A 17,516-nucleotide genomic window follows, 5' to 3' on the forward strand; every position below is an offset into this window, starting at 1 on the left:
AGTTTCAAGCTTCTATCTACAAAAATGTGGAATTTTGTATTTGTTGCCGGAAGACAGATCATGTGTGCGTATTTATTTGTTTGCTTTTTTGTTTTGTTTTTTCTTTCCATAGGGGTAATCGTATCGACCCAGTGGTCCTAGAATGTTGTGAGAGGGCTCATTCTAACAAAAATTAAAGTTATAGTGCCCTTTTTAAGTGACCAAAAAATTGAAAGGTACCTAAGCCCCCTCCCACGCAGGTTTTCCCCCAAAGTAACCAGATCAAAATTTTGAGATAGTCATTCTGTTCAGTTTAGTCGAAAACCTAATAACTATGTCTTTGGGGACGACTTAATCCCCCACAGTCCCCGGGGGGGGCTGCAAGTTACAAACTTTGACCATTCTTTACATATAGTAATGGTTATTATGGAGTGTGCAGACGTTTTCAGGGGGACTTTTTCGAGTTGGGGTGGGATTAGGTCGGGAGTGGGGGTTAAGTGGGAGGATCTTTCCATAGAGGAATTTATTATGAGGGAAGAAAATTTCCATTAAGGGAGCGCAGGATTTTCTAGCATTATTTAAAAAGAAACAATGAGAAAAGAAATAAAAAAAAATGTTCACCCGGAAGTAATTAGTAGCATTAAAACTTAAAACGATCATAAAATATTACGTATAAAAGAAGGTTTTCTCCTCCACAATACCTTGCTCTTTACGCTAAAGTATTTTTAGTAATTTCAAATATTTATTCCACGGCCTTTGTTATTCACTGGTCATTCTTAAAGATTTGGGATAAAATTCAAGCTTTAGCGTAAAAAGCGAGGTATTGACGAGGGGGCAAACCCCTTCATATACATAATAAAAATACAAAAATATAGAAGTTCGTTACGTAAGTTAATTCGTAAGGTACGTATGTTTATTACTAACAAAAATGTTCGTACAAAAAAAATCTAGTTGCATTTTTAAGTAACCGAAAATTGGAGGACAACTAGGGCTCCTCCCCCACCCTTTTTATCAAAGTCATCTGATCAAAACCATGAAAAGGCCCTCTAGCAAAAAAAAAATTAATATACAAATTTCGTTTTAATTATTCATGAATTATTCATTTAATTATGCGGTGAGCCAAAATTAAAACATCCATTAATTCAAAAACGTTCAGAAATTAAATATAAAAAAAACAAGTTTTTAACTGCAAGTAAGGAGCGACATTAAAACTTAAAACGAACAGAAATGTTTCCTTATATGAGTGGGGTTGTCCCCTTCACGACGCCTCGCTCTTTACGCTAAAGTTTTTTATTGTTTTAAAAAGTTGAGGTGTGACAGAGTCAAACTTTAGCGTAAAGAGCGAGAAATTGTGAAGGGGACAACCCCTCTGATATACGGAATAATTTATGTTCGTTTTAAGTATTAATGTCGTTCCTTACTTGCAGTTAAAAAAACTTGTTTTTTATTTAATAACCATCTGGATCCTGATTCTTTTATTGCTGTCGCTCACTCTTCCTCACAAAGCAAATCTTCCTTCACATCCAAGGTATCACAAACTTTTTCATTTTCCTCTATATCTTTTCCTCCAAATCTATCCCAGTTTCACACATTCTCAAATCCGCTTTTCGTGCCCCTCTCCCTTTAACTCTTTCCTTATCACTAATCGTGACCCTGTTCACATCTTTAATTGGGACTAGTCCAGATTGGCTACTCCCTTTCAATTTATTAACGTGCCAGTATAATATTTTACTATTATGCCGTCTAGCTGTATCTTCCAGATCCTCTGCAGTTTTATCCATGGCTTCCACTACACACATCCTTTGTTCATGTTTTAATGCCTTCTCCACTTTTCTTCTCTCTATTAAATATAAAGCTTTTTCACTAATATTCTTAGCTGCAGTAAAAAACAAACAAACAGTAAAACAAAAAATTAGCGTAAAGGGCGGGGCGTTGAGGAGGGGACAGCCCCATTCATATACGGAATAATTTCTGTTCGTTTTAAGTTTTAATGTCGCTCCTTACTTTCAATTAAACAAAACTTGTTTTTTCGAAATTCGAAAACAGTCTGAATAAAATATAATTTTTAATGCTAATTATTGTGTTTTCTATAGTTTGACCCTTAAAATCCATTAAATATACATCTTTTTTTTTCCTTTTTTTACAGTGAATTAGAAACAGGTGTATCATGTTCTATTAAAAGCTCTTCTTCAACATTCTTTTCTATTTCTGAAGATTTAGTAAATAATTAAGTTACTAAATTAATTAAAAATATTTAAATTACTAATTAAAAGTAGTTTAAAACAAGTAAAAAGTGAGAATAAACATATTTAAAGTAAATTAACAAATTAAGTTAATTACTGGTTATATTGTTTGGATCGAGGGTAGGTGACATGACTGTGTGAGCTCAGCCAGAGTCGACCCAGCTCTAAATGGGTACCTGGAGAAATCTGGGAAGGTAAACTAGAAGGGTTTGCGAAAGCACAGGATGGCTGATACCATACCCCCTATTACGCTTCTGGCTGAAAGGCCATGAGACGGGGATCAGCACCACTGGTAAGGGGTGTAAAGTCCAGTGCCATATTCTTTAACCTTTTCTTTTACCTTTTAATAAACCAAACTTCAATTAAGTAATTAAAGTGAAAAAGGATATGAGAATGGTAATTTCATTTTGGGAAAATTCTAAGAACCGGGACATGTAAATAAACTGAATAAAACGCATTATTGAGCGATTTTGATTATCTGGCTAAGTATATTACTATGTTTACCTCTGGTTGGAAAACAGATAGCTTTATCTTCCGACTCTCTAGTAGAGTAAAAACACTGTTGCAATTTCAAGTGGCTATTAATCAAAATAATTTGGCTTTGACTTTAAAAAGCGGCATAATAAGTGCTTCTTTCTTGGCCAATTTGTCGACGTCGGGGATTTCAAGTAGGACCGCATGAACCTCTAGCAAATGTACTTGTATGTGTTTTTTTCTTTTTTTTCTTCATTTTAACAAACTTAACAGTAAATCCACGTTAATTATACGCAAAAGTGGAAATTATGGAAGGTTTTTTCGGCTAACTTGACCGCGTCAGGGATTTCAAGTTGGATCGCACGAACCTCTGACAAATGTACGTGTACGTATTTTTTCTTCCTTTTTTCTTTCATTTAACTAGCTTAATAGTAAATCCGCGTTAATTCTACAAGTGGAATATATGGGAAGTTTTTTTTGGCCAACTTGATCACGTCGGGGATTTCAAGTTGGACCGCATGATCCTCTGACAAATGTACGTGTATGTGTTTTTCTCTTCTCTTTTTCTTCATTTTTAAAAGCCTAATAGTAAATCCACTTTAATTCTACGCAAAGGTGTAAATTATGGAAAGTTTTTTCGGCCAACTAGATCACGTCGGGAATTTCAAGTTGGACCGCATGACCTTTGACAAATGTACGTGTATGTTTTTTTTCTCTTAAATTTAACAAGCTTAAAAGTAAATCTGCGTTAATTCTACACAAAAGTTGAAATTATAGACAGTTATTTGGGCCAACTTTTTGACGGCGGGGATTTCAAATAGAAAATAATAAAATTTTCTTCTGGTCCAAGCCAAATCACTGAAAGCCATTCTCTATTGCCTCAGTAATTTTTTTGTAAATTAAACTGTTACTTTAAATAAAGCTAACCTCTTATTTTTAACTTTTTGTGCTTAGGTTTTCAAGTATAAGTGCTTAAACCTCTGTGTAATATACGTATGCGTTTTTTATCTTTTATTTTATTTTTCCTCTTTCTCGATTTAATAGAATTTAAATATTCTGCATAAAAACAAATGCTAAAAAACTTAATATATAGTTATTTAGATAGTTTATTCAATAAAACAAAACAAATTTAATTTGTGATAAAATAAAGAACAACACACAAGAACATTTTCCGAATAAATCAGAAAGTCTTCACTCCCGGGCTAACTAATTCAATTCAGTTAATTTTATCAAACAGTTCGTGGTAACAAACTGTAGTAAAGAGCGACCCGGCTCAATAGTAACCAAGACTAAAAAAATTTTGATACCAATAGCTACATCAAAAGAATCACATTTTAATACTGATTTTAAATATATAATTTTAATCCAATTTAGTCTTACCCATCAAAAGTTACGAGCCTGAGAAAATTTGCCTTATTTTAGAAAATAGGGGCAAATACCCCCTAAAAGTCATAGAATCTTAACGAAAATCACATCATCAGATTTAGCGTATCAGAGAATTCTATTAAAGTTTGAAGCTCCTATCTACAAAAATGTGGAATTTGTTATGTTTTGTCAGAAGGCAGATCATGGATGCGTGTTTATTTGTTTGTATGTTTTTTTTTGTTTTTTTTTCCCAGGGGTGATCGTATCGACCCAATGGTCCTAGAATATTGCAAGAGGGCTCATTCTAACCCAAATGAAAAGTTCTAGTGACCTTTTTAAGTGGGCAAAAAATTGGAGGGCACCTAGGCCCCTTCCACGCTTATTATTTTCCCAAAGTCAACGAATTAAAATTCTGAGATAGCCATTTTGTTCAGCATAGTCGAAAAACCTTATAACTATGTCTTTGGGTACGATTTACTCCCCCACAGTCCCCATTGGAGGGGCTACAAGTTACAAACTTTGGCCAGTGCCTACATATAGTAATGGTTATTGGGAAGTGTAGAGACGTTTTCAGGCGGATTTTTTGGTTGGGGGGGGAAAGGGTTGAGAAGAGAGGGATATGTTAGGGGAGCTTTCTATGGAGGAATTTGTCACGGGGGAAGAATATTTCCATGAAGGGAGCGCAGGATTTTCTAGCGTTATTAAAAAAAAAAAAAAAACAATAAAAAAATAATTATGAAAAAGTTTTTTCAACTGAAAGTAAGGAGCAGCATTAAAACTTAAAACGAACGGAAATTATTACGCATGTGAGGGGTTCACCTTCTCCTAATACCTCGCTCTTTACGCTAAAGTATTTTTAGTAATTTCAACTATTTATTCTACGGCCTTTGTGATTCAGGGGTCATTCTTAAGGAATTGGGACAAACTTTAAGCTTTAGTGTAAAGAGTGAGGTATTGACGAGGGAGCGAACCCCCTCATATACGTAATAAAAATATACGAATATAGAAGTTCGTTACGTAAGCTAATTCATAAGTTACGTATAAAAGCGTTTGTAAAAAATTAAAAGTTCTAGTTGCCTTTTTAAGTAACCCAAAATTTAGAGGGCAACTAGGCCTCCCCTCCCGCTCCTTTTTTTCTCAAAGCCATTTGATCAAAACTATGAGAAAGCCATTTAGCAAAAAAAAAAAAATATGCAAATTTCATTTTAATTATTCATCTGCGTAGAGCCAAAATCAAAACATGCATTAATTGAAAAACGTTTAGAAATTAAATAAAAAAAAAACATTTTTTTTTAACTGAAGGTAAGGAGTGACATTAAAACTTCAAACGAACAGAAATTACTTCTTATATGAAAGGGACAGTTCCCTCCTCAACGCCCTGCTCTTTACGCTAAAGTTCTCTATTGTTTCAAAAAGTAGAGTTGAGAGAAAGAGTCAGACTTTAGCGTAAAGAGCGGGATGTTGAGGAGGGAACTGTTTCTTTCATATACGAAGTAATTTCTGTTCGTTTTAAGTTTTAATGTCGGTCCTAACTTTCAGTTAAAAAACTTTTTTTTTTATATTTAATTTCTCAATAGGAAAGCTATACTTTACTTGCTCTACCAAGTTGTACAAAAAATGTGGTTCAATCCCATTTTAAAGGACTACAATCATTGGCGTAGCTCCAGTATTTTTATGGGGGGGGGGGTGCAAAAGGGTAAGTCAAGGGGCATGAGCTGTAAAATAATTTTTCTCTTCAAATTATTTGGGAAGAGAGGGGGAAGTCCCCCCAATTGACGTTACTGACTGTAATTAAATAAAGGTTGAGATAGCAAGGATATATTTTACAGATTAAGAATGACAGATTACCGAAGACTCTGCTTTTTGATGAGAAAAGCTAATAAAGAAGGACTTTAAAGGGGGTTTAAAGCTTACAAGGTTTACAAACTTGATTATTACCTTTTCAATTAAAAAATCATCTTCATATTTCATGGCTGTTTCTCTAGTTTAGAAAAGAATGTAAGAAAATTACTTGGTAGACAATGGATGTCAAATTTCTCCAGTTCCATTAACTACTAAACTAAGCAACCTTTTTTCTTTCAAGTCATGTTTGAGATGCCAAGTAACAGCAGTATTGCAACATCTAAAATATCGCTTTTGAAGCTGTTGAGACTCGATACAAAATATAGAATATGCGTTGTAATTTGATCTTTCATCTATGGCCGATGCAACTTTCACAGGGGACTATCCTCTTATATAATCATTTTCTGCGTCGAAAATTTTCGTCGAATTTTCTTGTATTTGAGATGTTGTCGAGCAAAAATGTGCGAGGAAAGCCAATAATTAGACTTTTAAAAAAGCTTTTTCTTCTAATTAAACGGGTCATGTCTTTCAGGAGTTATTCTTAATTAATTGGAATAAAAAGTACAACTTTAGCATGAAGAGCGAGCTGTTAAGGGGGGGGGGTGACCCCCGTCGTATACATAATATTTTCTGTTCTTTTTAAGTTTTAGTGTTGCTCCTTACTTTCAGTTGGTAAAACGTGTTATTTTTTTATTTAATTTGCACCAAAAAACGAACCTCGACAAATTTATTTTCATTGTATTTGGATTACTCTGCAACGTCATCTCCCATGACGATAGGCTTAGCGTAAGAGAGGTTCGGAATATCATATTGTTAGCTGTTGTCTCTGATAAATGTCAAGGAATCAATCAACCTTACTTTTGGATTAAAAAAAAAGAAATAAAAAAAGGTAAGTTTGCTTGACTTCTAATAATTTACAAAGATGATAAAATTTTAATAAAAAAAAAATGCTTGCGTAAAGCAACTGTCGCCCTATAGAGTCACTAAAAATTCCTCGAATAGATGTTTCTGATGCGTTTTATTTGGTCTTGTTTCAGTCTAGTTTCAGTCCTGTTTCCTTAATAGCGTTTTTTTACGTATTTAGTAACTCAAAGCCGTTTTATTTGCAGTATCCCGTAAGGGACCGTACCGTTTTCCGTAACTGGATTCCAAAAATCGAAACTTGTTCGTCCAGATAGATTCACCCCTTGTTTCATGAAATTGGTGGCAGAAAATATTTATCTAGTGGATGTATTTTTCCAGATGTGTGTACAGCACTATTTTTCTGTTCCTACTGTAAGATATGCCCTTGGCTTTAGCAAATTACAATACTTCGTGTCTTTTTGAATCCTAAAAAAAGCCAGGCTTCACTTTCAACATTCCCAGATGGGTAAATGTATGACAGTTCATATTATTGACTTACCAACAGTGCTGCAACAAGTATTCCAAATTTTTACTTAAGTATCAAGTATTAAGTACTCATTGTTTTTTTACTTAAATATCAAGTAATAAGTACTTTCCAAATTCTTACTTAAATATCAAATATCAAGTACTTGCCAAAATTGTACTTCAGTATTACTTCAAGTACTACTTCAAGTATTTATTATATATATATATATATATATATATATATATATATATATATATATATATATATATATATATATATATATATATATATATATATATATCATGAAAAGAGAAATCACCAATGCTACAGCACAAACACAAAAAAAAAAAAAAAAAAAAAAAAAAAAAAAAAAAAAAAAAAAAAAAAAAAAAAAAAAAAAAAAAAAAAAAAAAAAAAAAAAAAAAAAAAAAAAAAAAGGAGACAGAAGGAGAAAAGGAAGACTGTTTTCCTAAATTAGTGATTAATATAGACCAGCACTTGAATGAGGCCTTAACCCTACTCATCCATACAATCACATAGGTCAAACAGCATAGCCACACACAATCAACCATAAAGAATAATCCATGGACAGGCAGTCATGTCGTCAATAAGTATAAGTCGTCATTTACCAAACCATAGAAAAAATAATATAGACAAATAATTCAGAGGCAACACCCAACATAAGGGCTCATCAGGAGAATACACTGGCCTATATAGGGTTTCGCCACTCTAAATTCCCTACCCAGCACAGTGTTGTGGCTACCACAGAATATCCATGGCATCCCCGCGTCAGGTATCACCCCCAAAATACATGTCTATGAAAAAAAAACACAGCAAATGTAAAACAACCAAGTAAAACCAAAACAAGCTTATCCTGTTAATATATCCCTCCCTTTAGCAACAATAGGTAAACTAAATATTAAAAATTTTACCAAATCACAAATATTAACACATTGCAAAAAACCTGAATGAACTAAACAATTATATAATTCATCTTTACCATGTGGCTAATTTTTTAAAAATTCCGCTCAAATAGAAACACAATTCAAAATAAATGGCGCTGTGACAACATTTCTCGAACCTCCGAAATTAGTCAAAAAATTTCTTTAAGTATTTCTAGATAATTCTTTTGATATTTATTTAAAAGTTCGTTATAATGAAAACTAAATTTTTTAAATTGCCAAGTTAATTTATTTGCAGAAAAACCTCTTGATATCAATTTTTGGCTTAAGATTTTACATCTATTTTTAAAATCAATATAATTACTACAAATCCTTGCATAACGAAGTAACTGTGAGAAAAACGCTGAATATGTGATATTTGAGTGTATATTACTTTCAGGGAATGGGAATATATATATATATATATATATATAAGTAGATAGTCTTTTTACATAAATTATCACTGGAAGACCGAATCCGAGAAGACACATCTATTAAACCAAATCGAGCAATTATTTTTCTGTTTTGGTGCCATCTAGGAAGCCGGAGGAGGAATTTGCAATATCTGAAATAAGCCACACATAAGAGTATGAGGGTTTTTCTTACGAAACCGATGAGCCATGCCTGATAAAAACAAAAGCACAGGGGCGCAATAAGCGTTATAAATCATGCACAAACCGTTGCGGTTGTAACGGCTTTTGTTTGGGGATATTTTCCGTAAGCGACGCGTAGGTTTTTCACAGCTTGATTCACTAGGGATGAAAAGGTAGTGGAAAGTGCTGAACCAAAACATAGACCAAGCCAACTAACTAAAGAAGAACATGGCAGAATTGCAGTCCCAGCAACGAATGGAGCGACCACACAAGGGCTATTAAAACAAATACACTCGCATTTAGACGCATTAACTGACAGTCCTATCTTAGATAGTTCATTGGTTAATATAGTAAAATTGGAAAGCAATCCACGGCGAGTCCGGGCAACAAGAAGAACGTCGTCTGCATATGCAAGAGAAGACAAACCAATATTACCGTGAGAAACAGAACTTTTAAGGGGACGCAGGCACGATGCAAGCACACATTTAAATATCCTAGAAGACAATACGGCAGAAGTTGCAACCTATATATTTCTAGCAGCAGTTTTCACACCATGAAGTTGCAAAAACCATAAGACTAAGTCGAAAATCTTCTGAGATAAAAGGAATAAAATAAGAGCTCATATGGCACGAGCTCTAGCAAAATTATAAGAATCAATATATTAATTTGACAGAAAGATCAGAGGCTTAATGCTGGTCGGCATTTAAAATAAGAGCTCTGAGACACAAGGTCCTTTTAATATCAAAATTCATTAAGATCCAATCACCCACTCGCAAGTTAAAAATACCTCATTTTTCTAATTTTTTCTCTCCCTTCAGTCCCCCTCCCCAGATGGTTGAATCGGGGAAATCAACTTTATCAAGTTAATTTGTGCAGATCCCTGACACGCCTACCAATTTTATTGTCCTAGCACGTCCAGAAGTACCGAACTGGCCAAAGCACTGGATCCCCTAACTATCCCAAAGAGAGTTCTTTCAAAAGGAGAATAAAATATTATCTTGTTTTGAATTAGTTTAATTTGAATAAAGAATCTAATTAGAAAAGTGATTTTAGCTATTATTGAGTTTTTTTGGGGGGGTTGGAGTGGTTTTTTCCTGGATGAAGAGGTGGGGACTTGCAAGGATATTTTTTTGGTAGGGGCCATGGTTGTATCGAGAAGTGGAGGGAGAGCCATAGTCCGTATTTATTTTTGAGGTGATATGGGACTCAGCATGCAGTTTTTGCATAGAGATGAGTGATTAAGTATGTTATGACTGTTATAAATTTTTTTTAATAAACCCGAATGAACTGAAACTGAACTGAGTGGATCCAGTTCGGTTTCGTCAATCACGTATATACGACATTTGCTTATTCTACCCACCAAGTTTCATCCCGATCTCTAAACTCTAAGCGTTTTCCAAGATTTCCGGTTTCCCCCTCCAACTCCCCCCCAATGTCACCAGAACTGGTCGGGGTTTAAAATAAGAGATCTGAGACATCAGTTCCTTCTTAATATCAAATTTAAAAATACCTCACGAACGGTCACCTGCTCTTAAGTTAAAAATACTTCAATTTTTTTAATGTTTCCGAATTAACACCCCCTCCAACTCCCCCAAAGAGAGCAAATCCATTTCGGTTATGTCAATCACGTATCTAGGACTTGTGCTTATTCTTCCCACCAATTTTCATCCTGATCACTCCACTCTAAGCATTTTCCAAGATTTCCCCCCCCCCCCCGCCAAATCCTCCCAATGACACTGGATCCGTTCGGGATTTAAAACATGAGATCTGAGTAACGAGGTCCTTCTAATATGAAATTTCATCCGATGAAATTCAAGATCCGATCACTCCTTCGTAAGTTAAAAATATCTCATTTTTTCTAATTTTTCAGAATTAACCCTCCCCCCAACTCCCCAAAAGAGATTGAATTCGTTCTTTTTATGTCAATCACGTATCTAGGACTTGTGCTTATTTTTCCCACTAAGTTTCATCCCGATCCGTCCACTCTAAGCATTTTCCAAGATTTTAGGTTTCCCCCTCCAATGTCACCTGATCCGGTCGGAATTTAAAGTAAGAGCTCTGAGACATGATATCCATCTAAATATCAAATTCAATTAAGATCCGATCTAATTTTTCCAGATTACCCGTCCTCCTATCCCCCCCCCCAGATGGTCGAATCGGGGAAACAACTATTTCAAATTTAATCAGGTCTGGTCCCTGATACGCCTGCCGAATTTCGTCGTCCTATCTTATCTGGAAGTTCCTAAACTAGCAAGACCGGAACTGACAGACCTACAGAATTTGCGATCACTGTATGTTACTTGGTAAATACCAATGGACACACAAAGTAATTTTTCTATGGGGACAGAATATTTGGTTGAAGCTTGGCTTCAGAATGACTTATTTTGGAAAAGGGTTATTTCCAGGCTTTGGGCAAGCCATGGGTGGAAGTAGTTATAGGCCCTACTAAACTAAAGGAAAACTCGACTTAAAACTTGAAACCCCCTCCACCTCGCCTTATTTTAGATATAACTTGTGATATCAGAGCTCGATATGAGCCCTGATCCTAGTCATCTTTAATCTAGGTTTCATTTGGATACCGTTGCTACATTCGCAAGTTCTATAAAATTAAACCAAAAGCTTGACTTTTTTTCAGCACTTAAACCCTCTCTCCCTCGTTCTATTTGAGCTATGGTTTTCATCTCAAAACTTGATGCCTGTCACGGTCTTAGGCACCTTTGGTTCAATATTCACTGAGATCCATCAATCTCTCGCAAGCTACACTGAATTAAGTGAAAAACTCAACTTTTAATTAAGCTGGGGTCTCCATCCCAGAACTCAATGCGTATCATACTCTTAGGAATTCAATTTTCATCGAAATTCATCTCCATATGCAAGTTACAGTGGATTAAATGAAAAACCCGAATGTTTTTTAACACTTAAAGCTCCATCGCCCTAATTAAGCTCAATTTTAATCCAAATAGTTCAATTTCAATACAAATCAGCTATACTCGATTGCACAGACGGACGGACAAATACAAAATCAGCTATACTCGATTGCACAGACAGACAGATCTCAAAAACCTATCTTGATGGATATTTTCCACTTTCCAAATAGGTGATGATACCTGCATGATGATATGCCATATTTTTCCTTGTTTTGGTTCCAATTAGCCAACATGGCTACCTAAGACGTTGTAAAATCCGTCCGTCCGTCTGTGTAATCACGTATAGGGGGAGAAACGTTGGTTGGATTTGGATGAAAATTTTGATGGCCAGATTTGGTGCCAAGGATCATGAGACACATCAAGTTGAAAGATGAAGACCCTAGCTCAAATAAAAGAGGGGGAGAGGGCTTTACCTGCTAAAAACAGTTTTTCATTTAATTCAGAGGAACTTGCGAATGGAGTGATGGATCTGAATGAAAATTGAACTAAAGAGGCCTAAGACCATGACACATATCAAGTTTTGAGATAATGACCCTAGCTTAAATATAACAAGGGGGAATGGGTTTTAATTCCTGAAAAATTTAAGTTTTCTGTTTAATTTAGTATAACTTGCAAATGGAGTAACGGATCCGAATCTAAACTAGATCAAAGATGCCTAAGACCAGGGCTCATATTAAGTTCCGGTATCACAAACCCTATCTCAAATAGGGCGAGAGGGAGAGCGTTTCAAGTCTTAAGAAAGTTGAGTTTCCCTTTAATTTATTAGGGCCTATAACTTATGAATGGAGTGACAAATCTGAAGTCAGATTCGTCTGAATACCTGAGTTTGCTGAGACGAATTTGACAAAATACCAATGCATTGGATACAGCTAGAATTACATAGACTTGTTTATTGCAGACAACATTTAGATGGGCAAAGATTCATAGCTTCAGTAGTTTTACCAATAATATGGTCCTGAAGATGATGAAATGGTAGAAATCTGGTTCAGTTGACGAGATGACAAAACTTAAACACTAATGTTTTAGAAATATAAGACCAAATGGACTATAGTATGCAACATTTAGCACAAAACAAGGGTCGACCAGCTCACTGTCGTTTTAGCTCACTGTCGACCAGTGAACTGCGAAATAATTTCAATTTTCTTTGTTATATAACTTTTAAACAAAAATTAAACCAAGTGTTAATAATACTATAATTTTTTTTTTGTCAAGAACAAATACCTTATTTCATATCCAAAAATAGGGCATGGAGGTATATCTGAGTTTACTCTAAATCTAAAGGGCGATGATTTCTTGTACATTGCCAAAGCACAGACACACAAAAGCTATATCTGAGTTTGCTCTAAATCTAAAGGTGATGTTTTCTTGTACATTGCCGAAGCGCACACACACAAAATTTTCGTGTCAAAGGTAAAGTATTTGAAAAACAAGTACATTAAAAGTATCTTAAGTAATAAGTATTTCATAATCTTACTTAAGTATCAAGTAATAAGTACACCCTAGAGTTTTTACTTAAGTACAAGTACAAGTAATGGAAAATTTTACTTAAGTAGTACTTCAAGTAAAAGTACTTCAAGTAAGTGACAGCACTGCTTACCAATAAAGTGAAAATGCCACAAGATGCCTTTTTTTATGCTCTTTACAAATATAATAATCGCTTCTATTGCAAATTCAAATTTAAGCACTTTTTGACCTAACCTAACATGCATTTGTGGATTTTGAAAACTTTTGCCAGTAAGCTGCCTAGCTCTTTTTCAGCGTTTTATTTGTCAAAGGCAGTACCGAAACGAAACAAGACGAAGGCTCAAATAAAACGGAATTATGCGAAACAAGACTTGAAACGGTAGCCCATACTGAAACTATCTTGTCTCAAATAAAACGCGGCTTGAGAGCGCACCTACTGGGAGCATGTACTTCCGGGTAACTAAAATGTAGATGGCGATGTTGCATATAAAAGGAGTATATAAATGTATTATATTGTATATAACTGCAAATCCCATCTCGAATTAAATTCAAAACCATTTTTAGGTTCGATGGCTGAATCGTTGCCTTACAGTTAAAACAAAGTAAAAGGTAATGACCACCTACCAATGGTAAGAACATAGTTCTGAGTTAATTATGTATATTTAGCCTAACTAAAATTATTGATAAAATTCTAGAAATAAGTCCCATTGCACGTATGTATTGGATTAATAATGCTTCTTGATTACTAATGTCCTTTTTTTGGCCCAGTAGTGTTTTGCTACAGCTGAACTTGACCTCTGAATCCCGTATTGTCAAGTTGAGATCAAACCCACTGCGCTATCACAGGATATGCACCATTACCCTAAGTAGATGTCTTCAGTGATACAGCTACCCCCTCCCAAAGAAAAGAAAAAAGGGTTATGTTCTTCTAAGAAAATTTTTGTGCTTTAATGGTAGGTATCGTGGCAATAAGACAAGGCTGGTAGAAAGTTAGCCTACCGGTAACAAGTTCGTTACCTTATTTTATATTCTGCTACTATGACTTCTAACAACTCACTGCAGTGCCAAAACGCCTGAGGCCACCGAAGCAGCAAACACATCTCCTTCACCCCAATCCATGAAAAGCTTCATTTGTTTGCCCCTTCTCATTAAGTTTGAGTATCATTCAAATCATTCCTTATGATCTCTACCCAGTCAAGACCTGCTTTTTGTTTGGCCTAAGATGGATAGCCAGGTGGACTTTCTATTTATATTTGAACTATATATTTGAACTTCCAAATTAAACAATATATATTTTAAAGCTGGAACAATAATTTTTGCTTACATGAAGAAATATATTTTTCAGATGGACAGCTTCAGAGTGGACGTCGTGCAGCACAGCTTGTGGTGAAGGTACTCAAACGCGGGAAGTTGCGTGTAAGCAAAGACTTTCTCCGACTATCTTTATAACTGTCCCCGAGACGAGCTGCATAAGTCCTCCTCCACAAGCAGTGAGATCCTGTTTCAGTTCAGCATGTAAAAGGTGGATTGCTGCGCCCTGGGGAAACGTAAGTTAACTATGTGCTGTTATATTACTTTCTGGTATTGATAAATTAACATAACATTGAGAAGCTCTTATGCCTCTTGTTAAAAATATTATCCCTAATAATTAGACTACTTGTTCCCATTCATTGGAACCCCCTCTACATTCTCATGCTTACTGAGCTGATATGCCTAGTGGATATTTACTTAATTACTCCTTTATTTCCATCCGGTTAGAATCCACCAGCTTTAGATAATCGAATGATTTAAAAGTTTGAGCATACTCTGTTTTAAACTATTGTCCTAGTGCCCAGTATGTATTTGAATTATCAACGTTTCCAGTTGATCCAAAATATGGTTATCATTTTCTCTCTTCCTTTTTTTATGGCAAAAAAACACATAATATTTTTGTCAAAATTAGGTGGTGATACTTGATACCAAAGAACTACTAAAGGAAACCAGGAAAAAGGACGACCCCTCAACCAAAAAAAAGCAAATTATCCTCCTCGATCAAAAAGTCCTAGATAAGCCCTGTGTCTCTGCTAAATAATTTAAAAAGTACCTTACAATTTAATTTTATTTTGGATTGTATAGAATAATTTGTCGATAAGAATATGTAAAATGTTTACCGAATAAAACAAAATATAATTCAAGTTCTAGAAAAGGCTGTCTTTTTTTTCACCGAGCGAAGCACGTTCCTCTGGTACTCATAAATAATGGCTGAATACTATGTCTAACACGACCATTACTTTTTCACGATTGGCAGTATATACCAATAGGCTTAAAATAAAGGTTTCCCATAGGCTTCGAATATCCACCGTTTATAGCAAAGTAAATTAAAGTATTAACATAACTAACCTTCCCCCTAATATACAAATGTATATCCCAAATTATATAAGTCCAATGCATTCTGTCACCCGTCACTTGTCTTTGTGGCTACTAAGCCAATTTTCTGAGATCTAACCTAAGTGCAATTTTTGAGTGTCTTTCGTTTTTGTTAAACAAGTACATCTTTATCAAATAATTTTGTTTTGAAAAACAATCCAAAATTAAATTAAAAGAAAACATGTTTTTTCTACTGAGAGTAAGGAGCAACGTTAAAACTTAAAATGAACAGAAATTATTCCGTATATTGGGGGAGGGGCAGCCCCCTCCTCAATACTACGAAGAGGATTGAACTTTAGCTCTTTAGGCTAAAGTTAGATCTTTTATCCCAATTCTTTAAGAACGATTCCTGAAAAACAAGGAAATTTAATTAGGATCAGAACCTTTTTTAAAAGTACTAAGAAACTTTAGTGTGAACTGCGGAGTATTGAGGAGGGGGCCGCCACCCAAATATACATAATAACAAACATTGACGAAGTATGTTCACAGTATGTGTAAAATAGTGTCTTATAGACTAAACAGTTAACAGCTACTACTTTTACTAATTAGTTACTACAGCACCAAGTCGCCTGAGGCCAACTCATATGCGCACACTCCCCCCCCCCACCCCAACTTATCTTACTCTTTACTCGCATCCATTCGGCGCGACCTGATTCTGTTTTGCCTAAGATGGAGGGCTAAAAGCGCAATCTTTGGTTATCCATCATCCTTCATCTATGGAACGTAGTCTTTCTTTGATTACAGCCCTAGAAAATTGGATTGCCACTTTTTTCTTGCAGCTTATTGCTTATGATCCTAATCCTTGTTCTTGAAAAAATATTCTTGTGAATGTGAGTAAAAGCCAGGTTACTTCATTTGCTTTAATGCTAAAATCTTTGAAAAGAGAAATTTGGAAATCGGACTTGGATTAGTGAAAGGCCGAATTGTAGCGTATCCTTGGTGAAAACAATGGTCGTCGTCAATTTCTCAGAATTATCAATAATCAAATAGTTCTTCTTTCTTATTGTCATTGGTCCAGATAGAAGGGGGAGGCTAAAAATTGGTTTTGATTGAACTCATCAGTCTAATCTTTCATTGATCAGAATATCACAAATCAGAATCCAAATGGGACACAACAGAATAGAAGTGTTGCAGAACCTACCCAATTTAGTAATGTCTAAACTGGGTAGCTAATTTCAGGGGGGGGGGGGGCTCATTTGCTCATTTTACTTTCTTAACCGAACTTGTTCCAGTCCTCTTTCTACATTTATTACGCTTCAAACATATTTGATTAATTTCTGAATCTTTGAAAGATGTCATATCCCTCCTTCAAATGATATTTAGCTTACAAAGAAAATTCGCGTCCACAAGAATTGTAAAACAACAACTTTTCCTTTTATTTTGAAATAGGATATAAAGCAACAAAAAATGTAGTTTTTATGAATACATAGTATAAAATTTTGCAAAATACAGATCATGTCCATTTTATGTCCATTTTCTGCAGCATCTTTTTTGTACTGCCTTTTGTTTCCATATTAGTTTATTTGTTTGTTTTTAACTTTTGTTTCGTTTTCCGTTTATTTAAAAAACCCATTTCTTTAATCCAAAGAGATCTAATTCTTTGGAAAACTCAGTTATATAATTTGAAATCTAGGCACCCCTTTGCTACTCGAAAATTAAGTTTAAAACTTCTAGTATTTTTCAAAATATCTTCCTTTTTCGAAAGTTAAACTTCAAATTAAGCTCTTGATTCTACAACATTAATATTTTTTCCATGGGTACAATTGTTGACTTCCGATATTCTGAGAGCATAGTCCGTAACTTTTCATTGCACGTAGGCGTGTCTTCCTTTATGGATGAAAATATAGGAAGTTTGTAGTATCTTGGAAGCTCTACTTTTCTAGTTTTTTCTGAGTACTCTTGCAGATTAATCA

General features: G+C 34.8%; 1 protein-coding gene across 1 annotated transcript in view; it reads left to right on the plus strand.

Annotated features, from left to right (window-relative positions):
- LOC136038135 (thrombospondin type-1 domain-containing protein 4-like) overlaps nt 1-17,516 on the plus strand; it is a 152,792-nt gene that overhangs the window by 89,121 nt on the left and 46,155 nt on the right. The window contains exon 6 of the mRNA XM_065721160.1: nt 14,543-14,744. Within this exon, the coding sequence (XP_065577232.1) occupies nt 14,543-14,744 (202 nt within the window). The remainder of the gene's footprint in view (nt 1-14,542; nt 14,745-17,516) is intronic.

This window comes from Artemia franciscana, chromosome 17 (assembly GCF_032884065.1).
Source record: "Artemia franciscana chromosome 17, ASM3288406v1, whole genome shotgun sequence".
NCBI lineage: Eukaryota > Metazoa > Arthropoda > Branchiopoda > Anostraca > Artemiidae > Artemia > Artemia franciscana.